Source organism: Chaetodon trifascialis, chromosome 4 (assembly GCF_039877785.1).
Source record: "Chaetodon trifascialis isolate fChaTrf1 chromosome 4, fChaTrf1.hap1, whole genome shotgun sequence".
NCBI classification, from domain to species: domain Eukaryota; kingdom Metazoa; phylum Chordata; class Actinopteri; order Chaetodontiformes; family Chaetodontidae; genus Chaetodon; species Chaetodon trifascialis.
In genome coordinates, this window is record NC_092059.1 from 5,400,303 (window position 1) to 5,422,466 (window position 22,164).

Consider the following 22,164-nt stretch of genomic DNA (forward strand, 5'->3'; position numbering starts at 1 on the left):
CTCTCTCTGTTTCTCGACTCTTTTCCACAAAGCGAGATTTTATGGATTTGTGGGGGGAAAAAAAACAAGGCAGTGGAGCTAATTGGCTGATAGAATTTCTATCAGAAACCATTAGGGAGAACAAAGACTGTATTCGAGGTTGAACGAGCACCTCGGTTATACGGTGCAAGTCTGCAGGTGTGAATGTACACAGCATTTGAGCATGGATCACGGGCATCTGGTTTTGACTGGGAGACTATGTAACTGTGACTGGAGAGCTCTCTATTCTCTATTGATTTTCAATCTGTCACTCTGGAAAACAATCCCTCTGTCATCAGGCAACTTCAGGGTAACGTCATGCAGGACTGAACATGACCACGCACAAACACAACCATCCGTTCGCCCACTCACACTCACTCTTCTTGGTGCTGCTGCGGGCGGCCAGGCTTGTCGTGCTGCCTGACTGACTGTTGTCTTCCATGCTGGGGTCGAAGGCGGGGTTGACCAGACCGGGCTCGTCCGACAGGAGGGCCACAGCGGCGGAGGTGGGGCCGTCATTGGGCAGCGTGGCGATGGTGAGTTCTGACGTGCTGTCGGTGCATTCTCCCTCCTGCGAGCGTCGCTTCCTGTCTGCTGAGAGGCCATAGTGAGAGGCCCCTTTGCACCTGCACACAGGGGTGAAAATGCCAGGCTCAAAATCAAGTTACGCAGTCGGCACGGTGCAATTAATACTGGACATGCAGATGAAACGGTGACAGTAATGATCCGACAATGGATGCTCTGATTCTGTAACTGCAGCGGTCAACCAGTCCATGTTAACATCGAGCAAAAAGGTCACATTCTCAAGACTAGCGTGAGCAGATTTCAGCATCTCCCCCAGCCGGAGGCTTTCTGCGTGCTGACCTCTATCTTCTGCTTTGGGACTGCCTCACACAAAGGCTGCTTATCTGACCTCAACACTCAAACAGCACCTCTCTGAGATACCACACAGTCTGTACAGTGAGCCACAACAACAGATGCTGTGGCAGGATATATTTCCTGGCGCTCTCACTTAGGATTTACGCAGCAGCTCTCTGAGAATGTACCAGAAATGTCATATTTGCTCACAAAAAAAAAAAAAATCTGTCACCTGCACACTGTCTTTATGACAGTATCTGTAATCACATGTAGGATGGGTTTTCTCTGTGGCTGTGAGCGTGAGCATCCGACAGATGATTGAATACGAATGTAAGAAAACACCCGTCGGGGGAGAGAGGGTGGATATCTGACACCTTTGAATATAAAACAGAGATCATTTCAATGTTGTTTTTCTCAAAAACAAATCTAATTCCTAAGTTCCAGATGTCTCCACCACAGCCACAACATCTTTCCAGACTCACACACACATACACGGATGCACACCCGCGCACACACTCGTGCACATATTATGCTACACACCATAAAAGGCTTTTCACACTGACATTATTAAATTGGGAATGTTTGTGTGTGAATTAAAGATATCCCTTCAGAGGAGGGTGTTGCATTGTTGGAGAATTTCCCTCCATCTGTAAGCCATAAAGGCTTTGAGCTGACGCTTCATCAGAGGCAGGAATAACACTGGCTTGTCTCTCCGGCTGTCTCTGCGGAGCCATCAGCACAAACATTAACTGGGTTTTAATGAGCTGGATCAAACCCAGGCTCCACTTCAACAGTAGCTCAGAAAAACAAGAGGAGTGGCATCCATTCTCCTGTGCTGTACCACTGGATCTTACACGCACGGTATTAAGCCAGCAAAGGAGTGGCTGAGGAAAAGCAAGGTAAAATGGTGGCCATCATTGCAGAGTCACAAAAGACACAAGATTACATGCTGAGGAGCCATTTGAGCCCAGGGAGGCCTTCGCCCCCCTCGGGGCACCACATCAGTAGAAGCAGCATTTTGTCTCAATAACACAGCTGTCAGAGCGGGTCAGGCACTCTGTCCATATTTCACTGGGAAAATCATTTCATCCCAAAGTAGGCTCTATATCTCACTGTTCGGTACAGCGTTACACAGAGCTGAAGTACCTATTGATCCCACTCTGAGCTCTGTGACACAACACTGTGATACAGCGCATGTGTTCCTGCATGTGTGTATGTCTGTGTACCTGGGTGTGGACAGCACCATGTGAGTTACTCTTATTCATTCAGTTACAGTCGTAAATGCTATCAAGCATGTCTATGCAGCAACGTAGCACTTAACTGAGTGAAGTGGTTGAATAGAGCAATATTTCAATCAACAGCAGAGGAGAGGGCAGCGCTGCAGTCTTGAGGGGGCAGAGGCTTTCTTCGTGTCACTCACTATCAATTAGAAGAATTAAAGCCGTATGCTGCCTGAAAACACAGCTGGTCCTCACATAACTGTCTACAGGAAAGGAACTGTAAAAATAGTGGCTACTCAAACAAATACCTGTGTGCCTAAGCAACGATGGACAGATGTGGACATGCAGGGCTCGTACACGCTTTGGTGTATGTGCAACTCTTCTCATGTTTGAACTACACAAATTGTGTTTTATATCACAAATTAGTGCTAATTGGCAAACTTACTGGCTGTAATGACTGAATTTCCTCGGTGTGGGATCAATAAAGTGTTATCTTATTAGCATGCTAACGTGCTAAATTTAGATGGAGAACATAGTAAACACATATCCTGAATGTCGCTACATTAGCACTGTAATTGTTAGCATGCTGACGTTAGCATTGAGCTCAAACCACCGCTGTGCTGAAGTACAGCTGTTATATCTCTCTAACTAAAACTTACAGAACTTAAAAAGCACCACACATCCTTTCTGTTACACAACCTGGAGCTGCTGTGACCATTCCTCTGTCACAATGTCATTAACTTTAATTTCTCCCAGCTGGTGTTAAAACCTCCATATACATATATACAAATGGGGTTGTTCACCGCGTCCACAAGAGGAGCCCATATAAGGCCCCCCTCTTGTGGTATTCACGACCTTGGATGTGGATATTTCCTGAAAGCTCCGAGTTGTGATGCTAATGTTTTCAGAGGTGGTGAAGGCCATGGAGGTTCATTTTTCACCAGATGGTACATCATAACTACAAGCTCACAACTTCCACCTGAAGGCAGCATCACTCCCTACCAAAGCCTCCTGTAGCAGCACTGACGATGTGTGCTTCACTGAACATTTGCCTCCTTTTTATTTACACACACACACACACACACACACACACACACACACACACACACACACACACACACACACACACACACACACACACACACACACTTGACGATATGGAGTTGAAGCCTTAGACAACATTCCCCTGTTTCTGCATGGGGAGTGGAAAATGGAAAACCACAGTCAGTCAGTGGAAACGGACGAATGCCGATGAATACTGTTACATAAATCCTACAGACCACCCAAATCTTAGCAAGACGTCTGTCCAAGTATTAATGAATGCACACAACCCGCACAATTTGAGTAAGGATGCTCTTAAGGGGTTAATTTCTAGAGCGTATGCTGTGATTTTAGAGCTCAGACACAGAGGATAAAAACCAAAGAAAAATATACTTAGAGCTGTCACACACGGGTCCAGAGACGTCCCAGAGTCTCTGAGACAGCAGCACACACATAGTTTGGAGTGCCACTGGTTTATTAAAGGCCTCGTCCCCTGCTAATTAAAATCTCCTCCCTCCAGGGCATAAGAGTTGCCTTAAAAATGTTGCCGGATCTCAGCTGCTTAGAGCTTGAATGTTAAGGCCACGGTCTGTGAGGTTAAAGGCAGGGACGCATGACAGAAGCCCCTTGTATCTCTCATCAGGGTGGTCCGGGAGTTTCAGAGCCAAGGTAAGCGAACCAATTAAGCCTGGAGAGGTGCGGTGCGTCGAGGTATGCCTGCGAAGGTGTCCACGTGTAAACCCTTGCCCTCGTTATTTTCTTTCTTCTTTTCTCTCTCTCTTAAACAAACATCCATTATGTGTATAGTAATGGAACTCACGCAAAGCTACCCTTTTCTCATAAAGCGTCATTTTTGGGGGGAATGATGAGCGAGCTTTGAGGACGCTCATTAGCGCTGCAGTGTCCATGTCTCGGTCAGCACAGGCTCAGTTATCACATCATCTCTCTAAAGCTCGGGATCTGTGGCGAGATAAGAAGCCAAGACACCAAAACATCATCAGTACTCATCCGTCCCTCCTCCCTTATCCTCCGACTCCCTTTTTACCTCCACTCTCTCCAGCGTGACAATTAGCCATGATGCTTTCGGTGGTCGTGCTGAAGCCGCCCTGGCTGTGACACACACATCCCCGTTCTTGTGATGTGAAATAAACACCAGCTCACAACTCATCAAAGCCTGTGAGATTCTCCAATCCTCTTTAGGGGTGAGTGGATTATCCTTCCTAACCCAAATACTCTCTCCGCTCCCTGACTGCCACGGACAATCGTGTTGGGCCACACTTTGCGTACAAGGCAAATTACCTCCGCTGAGGTGACAATTCCAGGTCAGGCAGTCAGATGCAGAAACTGGGATGTGTCTCAGTGCATATTTTCAACTGCTGCCAGTGTGCATTCATGCAAATGGTTTGGACAAAGCATTGTTTATTCATAAACTCATTTGTGGGGGTACAGCTGGCTGACCTGCGCATGACACATGCGCGAGTTGGACTGACTTTGCTCAGCTGAGCTCTTTCTTGTCTTCCTCATTCATCTGAAAGCAGCAGCAGGCGGTCGCTCCTGACGAGTTCTGACTCCGGCAGCCGACTCTGTGATGCTCTTGAAAAAATGCCAGCGACACGTGACGCGTGAGAACCCGAGAGAGAGGAGAGAGTCTCTGGTTGCGCCGTGAGCCTGGAGGTAGCCTGCAGGTTTTTCTCACAGAAGAATATCTGGAATACGACAAAGGTGCGTGTGTGATGTATGGAAGGCTTCCTCGTGTAACAGAGAATGTGAGAGAATCTTAAAAGTGACAGCAGAGTTTATTCTTGGAGCACTAATGAATATGGGAGTGCACAGATGCTGCTGGTGCAATACTCAGCTTCTTCTTAGTCCTACTGATGTGATCGGTTTGGAGCTCAGGAACATCATCGGGCTAAAAAAGACCATTTTCATTTCCTTTAACCAAACGCCTGCAGGCACAGAACAAACAAAAATGTACCAAAAAATTCAAAAGCCTGGGGGGCGTGCTATCCCTTCATTACCAATGTTACCATCGCTCTCTTTATGAAGGCAAACGATGCTCAGAAAACCAGCTTTACGATGGATTTGCTGTTATTGGGGATTTCTGCTTTACTCAACATCCACTCCAGCTGATTCAGCGATGGGACTCCTGAGAGAAAACTGTCTGTCCACAACAGCTGTTGGCTGAGACTCACCAAGGACTGCCTTGCCTGAGACCCGACTGAGCGGGAAAAAAAATACAGCACTCTGGCGAAGCACCTGTGGCACACACGCACAAACACACACACACACACACACACACACACACACACACACACACACACACACACACACACACCAGGTAGCTAAACAAGAACTATCGACAGGCGTGCTGATCATTCATCGAATTTATGTTGATAAATGCTGAAATTGAACATTCTCCCTTGATTAGATTAGTACATCAATTACTCTTTTATCGCAAACTCGGGTCACCTGCCAGACCTATAAAGTAAGTTTGATTGGAGGGGATAGACAGAGTGATAGATAGAGGCATAGAGGGAGAGAGAGACAAAGACAGACAGAGTAATCCAGTTAATGATGAACTAGAGGAGCGTTAATCAGAGGGTGCGCTGGTGTGTTGATTGGATCCGCCTGCTGTGAGGGGTAATCCCATCTGCTGCGCGAGGAGGGGCCGAGACCACAGCTAGAGGGGACAGTCGCTGCTGTGGGAGGAAATTTTGGCGAAGCTTGTTTCCAACGACAGATCAGCTAAATCCAAGTAGGAGATGAGGATTGTTTTGGGTGTGACTTCTAACAGCCTTTGAAGACGACGCGCACGAAAACCAAAAGTGAATGCAGCCCACACGGCTCATAAATCCCGTCTTTGTGTCTGAACTTCCCACCGCGCTCCTGTGCCAGTGAGCGGCGGCTCGGCAGGTTTGCAGAGGCCTCCCCCGACCAGTGCCGTGTCAGCCTGTTACCCAAACTCCCCAGTCATGCTTTTTCAGCCAATCAATACGTATCATCAGTTGAGCCCTGACCTCATGATCAGGCTGGAAGGACATTTATGCAGCCTTTATTGCGTCAGTATCTGGTTTCAGCCGAGAGGTCAATCTCACTCTTTTTGTCAGCAGAGAAGAAGAAGAGCGCAGGACGCAGTGGAGCTGATTTATTCTCTGCTCTCTGTCTGAGATGGATCCCAGCTTACAAATACACCTCACATATGTCCACCTCAACAGTGGCTGAAGTTTTAAGTGCACACCTCTCTCTCTTCTCAAGTGTAACTGTAATTCCCTCCACGCTACAGGACATGATAGCAGAGAATTCCCACCAGGCCGCTGTCCCACATTGCTCTTGGCACCTTTTAGCCTATATTTCTCACTTCATGCCACAGTAGCCCTTGGCAGTGTCCTGTTTTCTCTACCTCCACGTGCCGCTGTACAACTGCCTGAAACACGGCCAGCGCTGATCGGCCCAGCCCAAAGCCCTGGCACTCAGTGGGGCGCTGTTCACGTGAGAGATTAACTCTACGCTGCTCTCGTCTCTGCTGTCAGTTACACTCCGCCGGCTCTCCGCTCTGCAGGCTGCTCACATGGAACCCTTCTTACAGATCAGCCCACCACGGACATGGAAATATCCCGCGTTAAACACGTCAAGCCTCAAAGACCCTAAACACCAGCCAGACCGCGAGCCAGCCAGAGGCAAAGGTTAACAGACACCTATTTTCACAACTTCAGTGAAATGGCGAGGAAAGTAGGGCACTTGATGTAAATGATTCAGCACAGATATGAAAGCGCACTGCACTGCGGAAACACATAGCGTGCATTTAGGTTCAGTGAAACGCTTCTCCTCTGAAACACCAAACTCAATCTGGTCGTTAAACCCTCTCTGCGTGCTGACACTAATACCTGTTCACCTTGCTGGCGTGCCGCATTTCTGCTTGAACAGAGACACATCTGACAGGAAGGCTCTGCTAAAGTAAACAAGTTGACCTGCTACTCATTTCTCTTCATGAATAAATGAATACATGCATAATTCATATGCTCTTCTGTGACTGTGTATTTACACATGCATTGTGCGCACTTCAATTATACATGGTCAAACGTGTGTTCCGGTGTGTGTATTTTCATGCCTGTTTGTTTTATGTAATGTGAGATTTATGCGTTTGTCTATTTGTTTGTGAACAAATTCGTCGTGTCCTCTACATGTGTCCTTGCCCCATGTTTCCTCTCATGCCTGATTGTGTGTGCGGCGCACACTGCTGAACACTGTTGCAGCTTGTAGACTCTGGCTGCCCATGCATATAAATACTCCCATGACAGATTCACTGAATGTGCTTCATACTGTAAATCTCATGCAAAGAAATAATTAAGCTGATTTAGTGTTATCTCCTTTTAGAGAGCCATGCAAGTTGTTCAGGAGGGCAGGAGGCTGTTAGTATGATTTTTATCTCTCAGACACTCTCCCTCTGGCCTTCCCTGTATTTCTGGCCTGCCAGATACAATGAGACAGGGAGAGCTGCCTCACTACAGATCAGGGATTAATATTTAATCCAAACAAAAGTCTAATTAGTGAAGCCTGCCCCACACTCGAAGCGGTCACAAAGCCAAAGAGGGCACGGCGTGGTGTGCTGCCTCAGACTCAGGATGGACCCGGCATAAACAAATGACTCGTATTGTTCGGATCTAGCGGGTGCGGGGCGGCCGGGTGGCTAATCCTGTTAGAACGCGTCCATGCTGAAGACGTCTGGAACACTGGGAGTGCGCGCGGCTCTCGCTGATCAAACACCTCCTAGATGAGGGCTGAAAGGAAGGAAGCTAAGCTAATCATAGTGTTTAAGACATCTCAGCACAGGCCCCGAAATGAGCATAGATTAATCATTAATGCTCTACAGCACTGCACTGTGATTATCAGGGGAGGCCATGTGGGCTGGGGGAGGGAACACACAAGGTCTAATGCTGGATGTGCGTGTGCATGTTGGGAAGTAAAAAATCACAATCTAGGTGCTCCGCTGCTGCCTTTTTATTGGCTGGTGCTGACAAATGGCAGTGACCATACCAAGCATTCGTCACAGAGAAACATTCACTCCCCCCCCCATTGTTAGCTCCTTCTCTTTAGCTCTGTCCAGTTAGCTCCATCTACACCCTGTGTGGAGTGCAGGCACACAAGCCTGTGAGTGCGTGTTTATGTGTAAGACTGATCGCAGTGACTGTGGCGATCGTGTCAATTGAAAAAAAAAAAAGATGGGGGGTGGAGGAAGGGAGCGGGCAGAAACGGTGGTCACACGGGGGGAGCTGGAGGCTGCTCCTGTCAACAGTATGGATAAAGACAAATGGTGCGCCGGTGCTCTCTAGCCAGGCAGAAAAACACCACGTCCGCGTTTGTCTGCTCCTGCTTTCTCTTTCTGTCATGTCATGATCAGCAAAAACCTCACTGTCACACACACACACACACACACACACACACACACACACGCACACACACACACACACACACACACACACACACACACACACACACACACACACACACACACACACACACACGCACACGCACGCACACACACACACTCTGTCTGACGGTCAATACGTCTCATTTGGTGGGCAAAGAGGGAAATCTGATTATTGTATTTACAAACAACCCCTCGTCGAAATGACCCACATACCATCACCATGGCAGCCGTGTGTATGGCCAGATGGGAGGCAGGCACATGAACTGACCTTAGACCCTCCTGTCTCCTCTCATCTCCCCTCTCCCCATTCTGCTGTGCTTCCCTGATCCACTCATCCACTTCATTGACAGTCTTAACGCATCCTTCTCGTCTGCCCAGTCTTTGCTGTATGTAATCAAATGTAAGGATTTCATCTCTGCTACCTCTCCAACCCATCTGCCCACATTGTCCTTCCCTCTCTCTCTCTCCTCTCCTCTTTGGCATCCGCTGCCGTCCAATACAGGCTCGTGGTGTCTGCAGGAGCTAAAGCCCCACTCAGTGGAGAGAGCATACAATGAAATGAGGGGATTTGCGAGGCGCTCCATTGTTCCATGTATTCATGCAGTATAATGGGACATTTCCGTCAGGCTGGAGAGAGGAGCGGTAGCCCAGCTTGGGGATCAGAGAGCCCTGGCTTCACACGGAGCTGCTGAATATAGCCAACGTTGACTCCCACACAAAGAGAGCCTGAGGGCTAACGCAGAGCAGAAAACACAGTTCACAGACGTCTATGCTGTTCTTACTGGGCTAATATTCTCCCCGCTGTGTCGCTGGATTCTGCTGAAGCGATCAGTCAATTATTCAAGAACTTGACAATTCTGAGACCTAATTGTTCATTATTTTTTCAAGCCAAAATGCCAAACATTCGCTGGTTCAAGCTTCTAAAATGTCTCTCTTTCTCTGTTTCATCACTGTGAACTGCCTGTCTTTGGGTTGTGGACTGTTAGTCGAGCAAAACAAGCCCCATAAAGATGTCGCCTTCAGCTCTGTGAAACTGTAGAAGGCTTTCCTCACTATTTTCAATATCTTTCTGACTAAACAATTTATATTAATTGCTGAAATTGTCACAAGATCTGTCCATAATGAAAGCAATCTTTAGCTGCAGTCCTGATACTGACAAACTGCATAAGAGGTTTATTTCCATGGTGTCAAAATTCAGCAACAACGTGCTGACCATCTGTGTGTTTACGGTGATATAACGACTGATAAAACATTAATTAAAAAGAAAGTGTGTGCACCAACAGGTGTGTCTCTTACATTACGTGTTATTTTATGCACTCATGGCGATTTTGTTTAGGTTAAATACAATAAAGATTACGCTCTGTATAGAACAGATGTGAGAGCAGCGAGAGTAACGGGCTATGAATTTTTAATGCTGAGGTGAAAGTCTATTCCACAAACAAACACACCGTAGTTACAACCGTCCACATGCTTAGCGGGACTCGCACGCACACACGGTGTATTCAGCCTACAACTGTGAGCAAACGCATGCTGACATTTTGCTTGAATCAATAGTCAGAGACACACTCACACATGCCACTGAAGAGAGAGAGAGAGAGAGAGAGAGAGAGAGAGAGAGAGAGAGAGAGCGATACCATGCTGCAGTGCTGGAGCATCCAAACTGTCCTGGACAGCACAAAGCATCCCGGTGCAACAGCAACCAGTGACCAGAGTATTAGAAAGCAATTCTATGATCATCCTCACACCACAGAGGCACGCCTGAACTCTCAAAGTGATGCAGACAGGTGAAGTTACACACAAATGTGCATGAGTGCACTGAACACACACACAAAAGAGGTGACAGACAGGCACAATAACACATGAGCAGCTGCATGGGCTGTGGATGGAGGGGAGCGATGGGGTGATGCTGGATGCAGGAGGAGGCTGAGTGTCGTACTCACAGCTCAGAATAGAGGATGTGCAGGTTGCCCAAATTGTCTGTGTAGTTGGCCGGGCTGAGCCAGGGCAGGACCAGCAGCAACAGAGCCTTCATGCTCAACGCTCGGCTCCTTTTCCTCGCTTTTCCCCCTCTTTTTCTCCCCTCTGCACTGAAGCGCTCTTCTCTTCTATTCCCCCCTCCTCCCCCTCCTCCTCCTCCACCTCCAATTCTCCGGACCTGGCCGTGCTGACCCCCGCCACCACCTCCCCCCACTCCTCGCCTACCTTCCTTCTCCAGAGGCACTCTCAGACCAGAATGAATCCTCCACTTCCCACCTTTTCAGCCTCTATCTGCCCCCCTCTGCTTCTTCCCCCTCTCTCTACCTCTCTGTCAGCGGGAGCTGGGCAGCTTCCTCCTCTGCCTCAGGCTGGCTGCCTGGTCATCTCAGCTGCAGAGGCAAACGGGCTGGTTGCCAGAGGTTGAAGACGGAGTGGAGGAGGAGGAGGAGGAGGAAGAAGAAGCAGCGGCAGAAGCAGGTGCAGAGGAGAAGTCCCGTTGTGGCACAAGAGGAAGAGGAGAAAGTGCAAGAAGAAGCGGAAGGAGACCCATGCAAAGGTGGCACATTTGGAATACAATTTGAGATGCGCGGCCCCTTAATCTGCTCTGGGCACTGGCGAGTTGTAAGAGGATTTGCGCTCGTATGCGTGTGTGTGCATGTCTGTCTCCCTCGGTGTGTGCGTGTGCGCGCGTGTGTGTCAGAGAGAACAGCGCAGGCTGTGACTTATACTGCAGCAGAAACCACTGAGGGGGGGGAAATGGAGCAGACCAAACAAAGGCAGGATTGGGGGGGGGAGGTACCTGGTGCTGCTTTGATTGGCTCTGGCCTCTTCACGCATGCACACACTCAGACGTACATACACGCACAGCCTCTGCATTCACCCCCCCAGCCCCCCCACCCCGGCTGCACATATGTTAGTCCCTGAAGGAGAGGATAGAGGGGAGGAAGGGAGGGAGTGTGTTGCCTCCAAAGCCTCACCCCTCCTCTCCAGCGATGGACTGCTCCCTGTGCAGCAGATTGGTCTGATCGCTCAAAAGAATCTGCCTACATGTGTGGAAAAAAAAAAAAAAAGGCAGAGCATGACCAAAACACACCGGCAAATTAATATTCTCTGCAGCCATGGAAGCTTGTTACTGTGAGTGACATGAAAGAGAAAGGCAGGGGCAGAAAATAAGAAGATTTGGAATAAATCTTCAGAGAACCGCTGTCCAATCATTCATTCAGTCAGTCAGCCATTCACACAATCACTCAGTTTCAGAATGTACAAAGAGGAAGACAAAGCAGGAGAGCAGGTAATACATAATAACAACCCTGTCCGTCATCAGCCCCTGATCTGAAGTCAGTGGAGGAGAGGCGCGTGTTGATGGACTGTGTTACGTGTTGCCGGCAGTGAGATAACATTTAAAGGCTGTTTGAGGTGTGTATTTCTCTCCTCTATCATCCCTTTCTTTCATCTCTCCACTGTTCTCGCTCAGTCTTCTTCTGTTGTAAACACATAGCAGGAGGGAGAGATGGCAGCAAAAGAGCTCTGAATGTGAATACTGCAGCGTTTATAATCTGTTTTCATCCCATCCTGTCAAAATGCTCCCTCAATCCCTTCCTGGACTTATTGATTTGGCTATTTTATTCCAAGTAGAGTCATGAGAACTTTATCTATAAAGGCCAAATTTTATGTTCTCCTTTTCCAGGCCTTTACCTCCACCGTTTCCTTTTCCTTTGCCTTCTTCCTTTCCTTTCCTCGTTTTCACTCTTTCCACCTTTTTTCCCACTCTTATCCAATTTTCATAGCGCTGAGCCGTCTGCTACCCTTGAGAAAGACACTTAACTGGTGTAAATACCCTGTCTGAATAAATATTTCATGGATGGAGGTAGTGTGGCTACAGACTGAATTCATCTGCGTATGTGTTTGTGTGTGTCAATGCATGCATGCGTGCATGCTGAAGTTATCCTGCGGTATTTGAACGCTACGCACAGCAACAGGACCACGGGGCACGCAGGAAATGGAAATGTAATTGGATTGTGACAGGATGCAGTTTGTGAACAGAAACCAGTCTGCCCCACAGGAGTCGTTTCATACGCTAGCGCATTAGCTCACACTCACAACGACACCGTCATAACCTGCACACACATACATACACACACACACACACACACACACACACACACACACACACACACACACACACACACACACACACACACTCACCCCATTATTCCTTTTCATTGCCCACTCAGAGCAGTCAATCACCTCATAGTGATGTGAAGTCAAAGTGGGTATTTTATAATATATTTCGCTTTGAATTTTGCCTTATGAAGATAAGCTAGCAAGACAGGTGTTATAAGTATGAACCAAGGGGCCTGCATACAGTACATTCATGTTATGGATATGAGATATCCAGTGAAAGAGCAGTATGCCACAGGGGTCTATTCTTTGTTCTTGGGGCTTTTTGGAGATTAATGACGTGGGAACACAACCCGTCACATCTTAAATGGGTAAAGTGGTCGGACAGTACCTCTGACTTCGACTACCATGGGATGGACGTCAGCTAAAAAGTTGAGGGATGAGCTGCCTGTTTGCTGTCTGCTGTGAGGCAAGTCCAGGTGTGCTGTGGGATTCTTCCATCCATGCATTATTATTACACCACGCAACTGGTGGTAAAACAAAAACCTGTCTCTGGAGCGTCAGGAGCAGGACTGACCCGGCGGATGTGTTTCAGAGTCAGAGCTTCTCCCGGAGTTTCTGCTCTTGGCGGAACTTTGTGGGGATTTTTGAGCTGGTTTTGTGTTTGTAGGTCGGAGCTCAAATGTTTTTGGGTTGTGGGTAAAACAAAACAGACTCTTTACCAAGTGGACTGAACTCTGGCACTGTGGGATGAGTCTCACGCACACACAAACCCTAAACCCCCGACCCTAACCCTGTAGACCCCTCACCCTAACCAAAATCCAAGTCTTCACCCTGAAATTTAATGATTTACATTATTGTTCCCATAAGGTAGGCGAGTCCCCACAATGTGACCGTGCAAAGAATTATGTCCCCACGAAATGAGTAATACATGGCCACACACACACACACACACACACACACACACACACACACACACACACACACACACACACACACACACACACACACACACACACACACACACACACACACACACACACACAGTCTCTCCCTCTTTTCAGTTCCATTACCTCATTTTAACTTTGCGACCTCCCTGGTGCTCTCTCTGTGCCGCTGCCTCGATGCACTTTTACAAAGTTTAAAACGAACCCTTGAATTATCTTGTGAGGAAATATTTCATGAGTAATACAGCTCTTTGACAAATTTTATTTGGAATCAGTAAATAAAAAGTGATAGAGGTGACGATAACCTGTGCTATGGAGGCAATTTTTCTCCATATAAATATGAATATGCCTCGACGGCCTTTGCGGCCCCAGAAGCAGGTAAACTGCTGCTATAGACGAAGAAACACTGAACAATGTGAAAAGGCTTATCAGAGCTCCCATAGCTCTAAGATCAGGCATGTTTTGTTAAAGGAGGCGAGACACAACCTTGCTTTTTTAAAAGCAGACAGACACATGACCCTGTTTAAGGGCTGATTTGGTCCAGAAAAGCTCCAACAAGAGAGGACAGCTGCAGCACACGCCTCACGCCTAAAGAAGCTGAGAGAAAAATCTGGAGGTTGTGCATCGTGGTTCTGCAGGTTAGCTTACCCACCTTCCACCTTGGCTGGCTTCAGCTTTTGGGCGAGGTCACATACAAAACGAACTGGCACATTTAAACACAGTGTAAAAATCTAGAAACCACCAGGAGTTCTTAATTCTTCTTCTCCAAAAATTCACACAAGCTTTGAAGAATCCTCTGTGGGCTTTGAACGTGTACTTGAAAACAAGTACAATTTCCCAAACACAAGGAGAAAAGAAAAAGAACCACCAATGTGCTCAAGGCAGATCATCAGTAAAACATACACATGGAGCTCTGGGTAAATTAACTTGACTAATACAAAAAATATGAGAGCGGGAGGCATTCAAAGCAGAGAAAAACCTGTTTATGAAGCACTACCGGCAGCACATGTGCCTACATGCAGCTGAGAACAAGAAAAAACCTGCCCAGGTGAGGAGGCCCTCTCTGGCTGAGCGCAGTGCAAGCCCTTACAGGTGAAAGCAACAAAACCAGCAGGAGATACTGCGGCTCAAGTGATTAAGATTTTACTCTTGACTGTGCTGGTTGTGTCCAGAATGACAATTTCTCCAAGCAAAGGCCAATAAAGGTCATGAATGATTAGATGAGTATGAAATGAGCTCTGACCAGATGGCATGGCTGTCTCGGTCATTACGAGTCCTGACCCACCGCCAGATTCTGGGGTTCTGCCAGAGACAGTGTTTTCTGCCATCATGGCACCCAAAACACCCAAAGAAAGACACGCTCGTGAAACACAGGTCTTAAAAACACACATCAGTGTCTGAATACAGAGGGGATGGACTTTGACCTTATTGGCTTAATCCCCATGATTTTGAGCCTCCATTATATTAAAGTTTGAAAAATGTTAAGTAAGCACAGCCCAGTTATGTCTTCCTGTCGTGCATTAAGAGGCACATTGAACGCATCACAGGAAGTCCGTTAACTTTAATATACTGTTCCAACAGGTGACAGATTAAAGGGGTTTCCACACACTGAGCGGTTCAATATGCTGCATCATTACCCAACAAATCTTCATCATAAATGAAGAGATTCATTGTTTGTCACTCCCCATGAATGACACATACAAGCGTTTTCCAATGTGACGCTCCATCTGTGCCAAAGTGGTACAAATCACATCTGACACCACTGTGGTTCCAGTTTTGTCTGATTTGGTTAAGCTCAAGGAAAGATCATGCTTTGGTATTATTCTGTCATGGTTATGAGATCACTTGGTCACTCTTAGGGGATGTTTATAGTCATGGTTAAAAGAAACCAATGCTGGTTTTCGGTGGGAAAATGGGAAGCAGTGATTGGATGTGCTTATTAGAGGTCTGTAACAACCTCAGACACCAGATTCTTTTCTTCTTTTTTGTCAGAGCATTTCATGTATTGATTGCTGTCGGGATGTAAACAGAATTTCAATAATTATAACAAAAATGCTTCTAAAATAAATGACCTACTCTTGTTATAACTTGAATGACTAGATTTTTCCAATACACCTCATTGTTGGCTCAACCCACACCTTACTGAAGCCGCAGCAGACGATCATATTTCATCATAATTTTGGTTGAAATAACTCATTTCGATCATTGTATGCCGCAAATAATATTTAATTGAGCAATTGAGCAGTGAGCACGCAGAAGTCGTGTCAAGAGCTGTGGCTACATCCTTTGCATACAACAGTCCAAAACAAGCCAAAGCAAGGAAGCCTCTGGAGGAGAAAGTGTTAGAAACAGAAAAAGGATCAGGTGACGGTCAACACTGGAGAGGCATTTTCAAAATGGCGAGAGCTGCAGGAATGCAAGCGGCTGAAGGGCGATGCAGAGGTTGCTTGACCTTCTAAGTGTGAACAAGTCATCTATGCCATGTTGACATCTTACCAAACCAGCTAAGTTGATTTGGTGCATCGTTTGGTGGGATGGCTTGGTTTTTCTTCTAGTTTCTCATCCATCCGCACATATTAAAGCTCAACAAAAACCAGCATTCTTCAACAAAAACTGTTCAGGGGATGACACAATCACTGGACCACAGTGAAGTGAACAGAAGAGAAATGCTGAAATGGACGAAATCAATGAAACATCCGCGCTCACAATGTGTAAAGTCGTCCCTCTGGACGTGGCCTCTCACCTTCACAGATAACACCTTCTAACTATGGGAGGGCAGCTGAATCCTTCTGGGAGTCGGCCTCAGCGCTCCACACCTCATTATGAAACTCACACTACATGAAGGAAAAGACTGGGAGACAATGGATCTATGTGGGGGGAAAGACAAAGGGACGGCTGGAGTGGAAAAGAAGGTGTAAAAAGAGAAGAAACAGAGGAAATAGGAGGGTGGATGTGTAGGTGGGTGGAGGGAAATAAAACAGAGAGAAGGGGCAGAAAGCAGGACACAACTTCTTCAGAGTTTACAGCGTTTTATGCAACTTGAGGTTTTATAAAGTGCAAATGAATAGAAAACACTGTGCTGCTTGTGTGTTATCTGTGGCGAGATGCACTAATTATCCCAGAGGCCTTTGGGCTAGGGGAGCATTAATGAGCATTAATGAAAACACACCCAGACTGGGAGAAACCAAAGTACTGTCTTTTAATGATATATAAACAGAGGAGCTGGGCCTAGTTTAGATGAAAGCCCAGATGGAGGAAGAGCTCTTCCCTTTGGAAATGGAGCCGTGGGTTAATGACGGTGGGCAGAGGGGGGTGGGGAACTGAGAGTGTGTGTTTACGGCGGGTCAATGAAGCCAGATCGTAAGGGTAAACAGGGGAGAGAGGGAAATGCCCAAGTACTTTCTTACATGTTTAATAATAACACTGATTATATCTCACTTTCTTTGATATGAAATACTCAGTAATAGGCCTGCAAACGCTTCCAGATACAAAAACACGAGTGCAGGGACACGCTGAACTGTGCCTCCTCCGTCCTACCTGCTCTTGATGTGGTCCTCCAGTTCACCGCGGGGCAGTATTTCAGTGCAATGGTCAGTGAAGGGGCAAGCCACGGTCAGCTTGTCCAGCAGCTTGTGCACCAGCAGGCTGGGCTTCCTGCAGCTCTGCAGCATGAGCGGCGTGCGGCACACGGGGCAGAAGTCGCTCTCCAGCAGGAAGCTGGTGAGACACTCCTGGCAGTATGTGTGTCCGCAGGGCGTGTCCAGGGGCCTGATGAGCGCCTGCAGACAGATGTGGCAGACCAGGTCGTCGTCCACCTCGTCTTTGTAGAGGTACTCATGGTTCTCCTCCAGCTGGTGACTGTGGCCACATGAAGCACACAGGTCAGGAGGCGGGCACAGCAGCCCATAGTCCGAGGGGGAGAGAGGTGGAGCCGACGCTTCGGCCATCGCCGCGGGCAGGCCTCGGGAAGTCTGTTTAATCCGGTGAGGAGGCCATTAGAGGCAGAGACCTGTGGGGGACATGTGAGGAGAAGGAATACAGTGTGTTGTTCAACTCTGTGGAAGTAATAGTACTCAGATTTTACTACTTTTTTCCTTCATTTCTAGAGCTGATTTTTGTTGTGAAGTACACAGATCCTTTACTCAAGTAAAAGTACAAATACAACACTGTCCATTACAAGCAAAATGTACTTTAAGTATGAAAGTAAAAGTACTGCTTGTGCATGTTTTGTATTTGAATTCTGAATCTAACATGTAATCAGTGATCAGAAATGGAGCAGAGTAGATGTATTCAACTCAAGCACAGTACAAGTACCTCAAACTAAGTACACTGACTCTAGTACTGTGCTTAATTACAGTTCCTTTCCAGCATTGAAGAAAGGCAGACATCAGTCAGGTAAACCGTGTGTGAAAATATTCATAAGCTGCGTTGCCGGAGCAGACGATGGCCTCATCTTCACCCACACATGAACAACAGCAGCGCCTGATGTGTGCGACAGTCCCTCAGACTGTCCTTTTCTCGGTTTGCTTGATTTCCTCCGCCGCCACAGAGAAGTGATACCGAACTACTGAGATTTCTTCTCTGGATGCAGCGACATCAATACTACTCATCTCAGCAGCAAGTGTAGAGACAGATAGACACAGATAGTCTCACTCGCTGCACTGCATGCCAAACGCACATTGCTGTTAATCCACTGTGCAAGCTTTTTTCTTTTTTTTTTTGTGCTGCCACACAGATTTGTATTGTGCTCCATGTTGCAAGCGTGCCAGCGAACACGTCATGTCCAAAACAAGCAGGATCCTCGAGCACATGGACGCTAACAGATGGGCTCAGTCAGACACACGCCACCTTGGCAACAGCCATCTTATTGGCGCTCCACTCGCTTTATTTCTGGACCCACCATTGGGTCTCGGCTGCTTAATGAGACACTAGATCTTGTTAAAAAAAAACAAAAAAACAACAAGAGCGACAAAACTTGTGTTTGGAGTCTGCAAAACAGTGCTGGTTTCGGTGGACACATTCCCATCCCCTCGTGCTAAATCGTTTAAATAGACTTTGATGTGCAACCCAATATGCTAATGCTGACAAATATGATGTACAACTACATAAAATCCTTTGAGCAAGTTGTTATTCACCGTTATTTATTAGGATAAACAAAAAGAAAAAACAGGAACGGTAACGCGCAGACAAACAAGAAACCCTGACAAACCACATATGTTAATCAATGGAAACATTACAAACACAAGGTGAGCCAAAGTCAAAACAAAAGGGCCGTCTTCACCGCGATCTACATCAGCAGAATGAAGTTGGCGCAGCTTGTGACAGCCATAAAAGCTCTGTGTCTTCGGCGTGTCTGGGAGGGGTAGGGCTAATAAGAAGAGGCTGAACGGACTTAACAAAGATGAACTTTCCCACTGAGAGCTTGCGGTAACATGGCTGATTCATCACACGCTGTGGCACCTGCTGCGACGGAGGCCTGGCCTGATATACGCAGCAGAGCACTTTCATCACTGCACAGGGAAAAGCGAGCGAGCGAGCGAGAGAGAGAGAGAGAGACTCAAAATAAAAGAAAATGAAAAATGAAGGTGGTTTGATATTTTCTCCAGCTCCTGATCTGAGCAGGATAACATAATCTCCTCTCAGCTTGCTCTTTTCTCTCTTGGGTAACTTTGGTGTTAAAAGAGAAACTGTGACTACGCACCGACAAGAAGAAGAGAGCGAAGGGATCAGAATGAACTCCTGTTCAGCCTGAAACAAAATGGACGACATCTCCGCCGCATAGCCTGACTGAAACCTATTAGCCTTAATAATCTGTGTTTGGAATGAGGATTGCATAATAACAATACTTTTCCTGCACAGGCATACATGTACCTGCATGCAGAGGCATGCGTTTGGCTCCGTGCATGCCTCTGCACACCCACTATCAAAGCCGGGCACATTCAAAGACACGCCCGTGCCCGAGGAGCATCAGTCTTCTTTGGCTTCTTCCTGGTCCATGAGGTCCACAGTGACAAGGACAGACAGCTGATAGGCTGAACTTTAACTACATAATACTGACATCCTCATAACTACACCTGCAATCCAAGCAAGCTGCATTCTGTCCACATTTCTCTTTCACTTTTGATCTCAAAGTGGAGACAAAGCCGTGTTTGGATTGTAAACTCAGCTCTGAGGTCTAAGTGTATCGAACAAAAGTCATGTCAGCTTTGGCTCAACAGGCTGCCCCTTTCCACGATTGAGAGCAGGTAGAGTTGTTTGTTTAAGATAACCTCTACCTTCTTCCTCACACATTGCACATTTTATGCAAATAAATCCGCTGATTCACTCTCAGGTTACTTTGCAGTGATCTGAGATGACTTGATGAGTTAATAATGACACAAGGCTGCGCCGAGTCAGCTCCTTTTCTGAACGATTGAGTGTGAAAAACAACCCGGCGAAGTGTGTGCATGTCAGCACTCTCGCTGGCCACGCTCAGCTAGCATGTTGCTATGTACACATCCACTCCTCTAATGCAGCACCGGTGGAATCAAATCGTATCTGTATCAATCAAAAGACACACGCCCTCTGAGCAAAAGGCGCACTAAATCAGACAAAGTGGAGGGCCTGCATGTACGCAGAGCACGCTGGATGAAATGTAGCACAGCATTCTTTTGCATAACTGGCTTGTTAATCATTTCAGACTTGATTTTATGTGCTGCGACGTGCTGATATGTGTGCACTGCACCGAAACCCATTGTGTCGCCGTGTTGTGACACAGACACACTGGGTCACTGGAGTCATAGCATGTGTCATCTCACGTTGTCAGGACCAGAAACTGCTCTGTGATTCATATCAGAGAGAAACTCGATCACGCTCGCTGACACAGTTACAGCCCAGAGCTGCACAACAGGTCGCTCATGAGCGTTCCTCTTCATCATCGGATCGTAAAAAATCTGAGTAGTGGGCTGAGACCGGATCAGCACCGGTGCTCCGAGCAGCTCTGTAATCATGGACCCCAAATGTGTGTGTAGAGTCTAAGAAAACACACACACTCCAGCTCAGTCTGTTGTGTTCAGACATGCCTCTGAAACAGTAAAAATTCCAGCAAGATACTTTTTTTTCTGCAAACATCTGCTCCATAACCAAACCACACACACCCACGAATCTCACCCTGAGTCATGCCATCTTATCTCTACATGTACTGCAGGAATCTCTGCAGGTAACGACGGTCATGCAGCATAAACAGCAAAAATACCGAATCTTTATTGTCTTGATTTAATTTTAATTCAGAGGTCTCCGGCTTCAGCATCACAGATACTATTACACAACATAACTTCATGTTTTCAGCATTTCCCAGATCTGGCACATCTCGTTCCATTTAGAATCAACATATGGGATGTGGAACAACAGAGCAATGTAAGTCCCACCCTTTCAATAACCTCTACATAAAGCTCTTGTGTATGTGTGTGTGTGTGTGTGTTTATGTTGTGTATTTCTGAGTCCATAGCAATCTCCACAGTGAGTCTGAGCCAGACCTGACACCTCAGTCTGGGAGAACAGCTGCAGGCAGATGTGAAGCTCTGTGAAGTGTCTCTAATATCAGAATGGCTGAGTGGATCAGCACAGACTGCACTGAACACCAGCTGAGATGTGAGATTAGCAGTCAGACACGTAGGTAACAGTAATCTACACATACAACATAATAATAGGCACCCTCTATCTCCTACATGTGACGGGAAGGTGGAAACGCGCTCACACAGGGATTCAATGCAAATGAATTCAATGCAAATGACACAGACCAGAAACAAGCAGTGGAACAATGTGTACCAACTGAACTCGATCAGGACAAGAAACAACCACTAATCTAATCAAAAAATCCACTTGGAGGGAGGAAAGTGTACTTACATGACTTCATGAGCGACGTTCACTTTCAGCAGCGTAATCCACCTGGACAGGTAAAGCCTCGCAGAGGGTGTAACGTTAAACCATTCAGAGAGTGGAGGGTGGGGGGGCAACGGAGAGTTAAATGACTCAGTAAAGAGGACTTTGTCCCAGGCAGAGTCGGCCGATTGGTTGGCAGTCCTCAAGTGGAGAAATTCAATCCCACTGCCGGTCTTGAGGGAATTCTGCAACCCAAAGCGGGGAGTACTGCTCCTGTGTGAGCTCAGAACCTGCTCACCTCTGACAGGCCAAGGTGATCAGGAAGTGCTGAGCAGAGGGGCGGGGCCACACAAAAGGTAAACAACAGAACTGCCCAAACCTGCTCTGGGAGTTTGGGAGAAGCTGGAATTTCCTATAAAGGCGAGTGGACATGGTAAAAGGAAGAATGGACGGTTACCTTAAGCAAACAAAATACTGAGATGTCTTGGAAAAGGGCAGCAGAAGCTTGGGCTACAAGTTGTGACAGGACCTCTCCTATAACACAATTAACAGTTTACAACCCACAAAACGTTTTATGTAGCTACATGATTGATTTCCTGCAGGCCATTTGCGTAAACAGAAGGACTGTGCTCTGCACTTCAAAGAGGAAGCCCATAATCTGAGTAAATGACAGCACGTCTCAGGCTTAGATGAT

At 47.0% G+C, this 22,164-nt stretch overlaps 1 protein-coding gene across 4 annotated transcripts in view; it reads right to left on the reverse strand.

Moving 5' to 3' along the window:
- Positions 1-21,565, reverse strand: part of lnx1 (ligand of numb-protein X 1) — a 32,568-nt gene extending 11,003 nt beyond the window's left edge. Inside the window, exons 1-3 of one of the 4 annotated variants that reach the window (XM_070960675.1) lie at positions 21,495-21,565; positions 17,148-17,619; positions 397-644 (exon numbers count right to left, since the gene is read on the reverse strand). In XM_070960675.1, the coding sequence (XP_070816776.1) occupies positions 397-644; positions 17,148-17,557 (658 nt within the window). In that variant the 5' untranslated portion in view covers positions 17,558-17,619; positions 21,495-21,565. Of the gene's footprint in view, positions 1-390; positions 645-10,505; positions 11,260-17,147; positions 17,620-21,494 lie in introns of those variants that run through there. The other 3 variants (XM_070960674.1, XM_070960677.1, XM_070960678.1) reach the window with 3 other exon arrangements.
- Between the last annotated feature and the right edge of the window lie 599 nt (positions 21,566-22,164).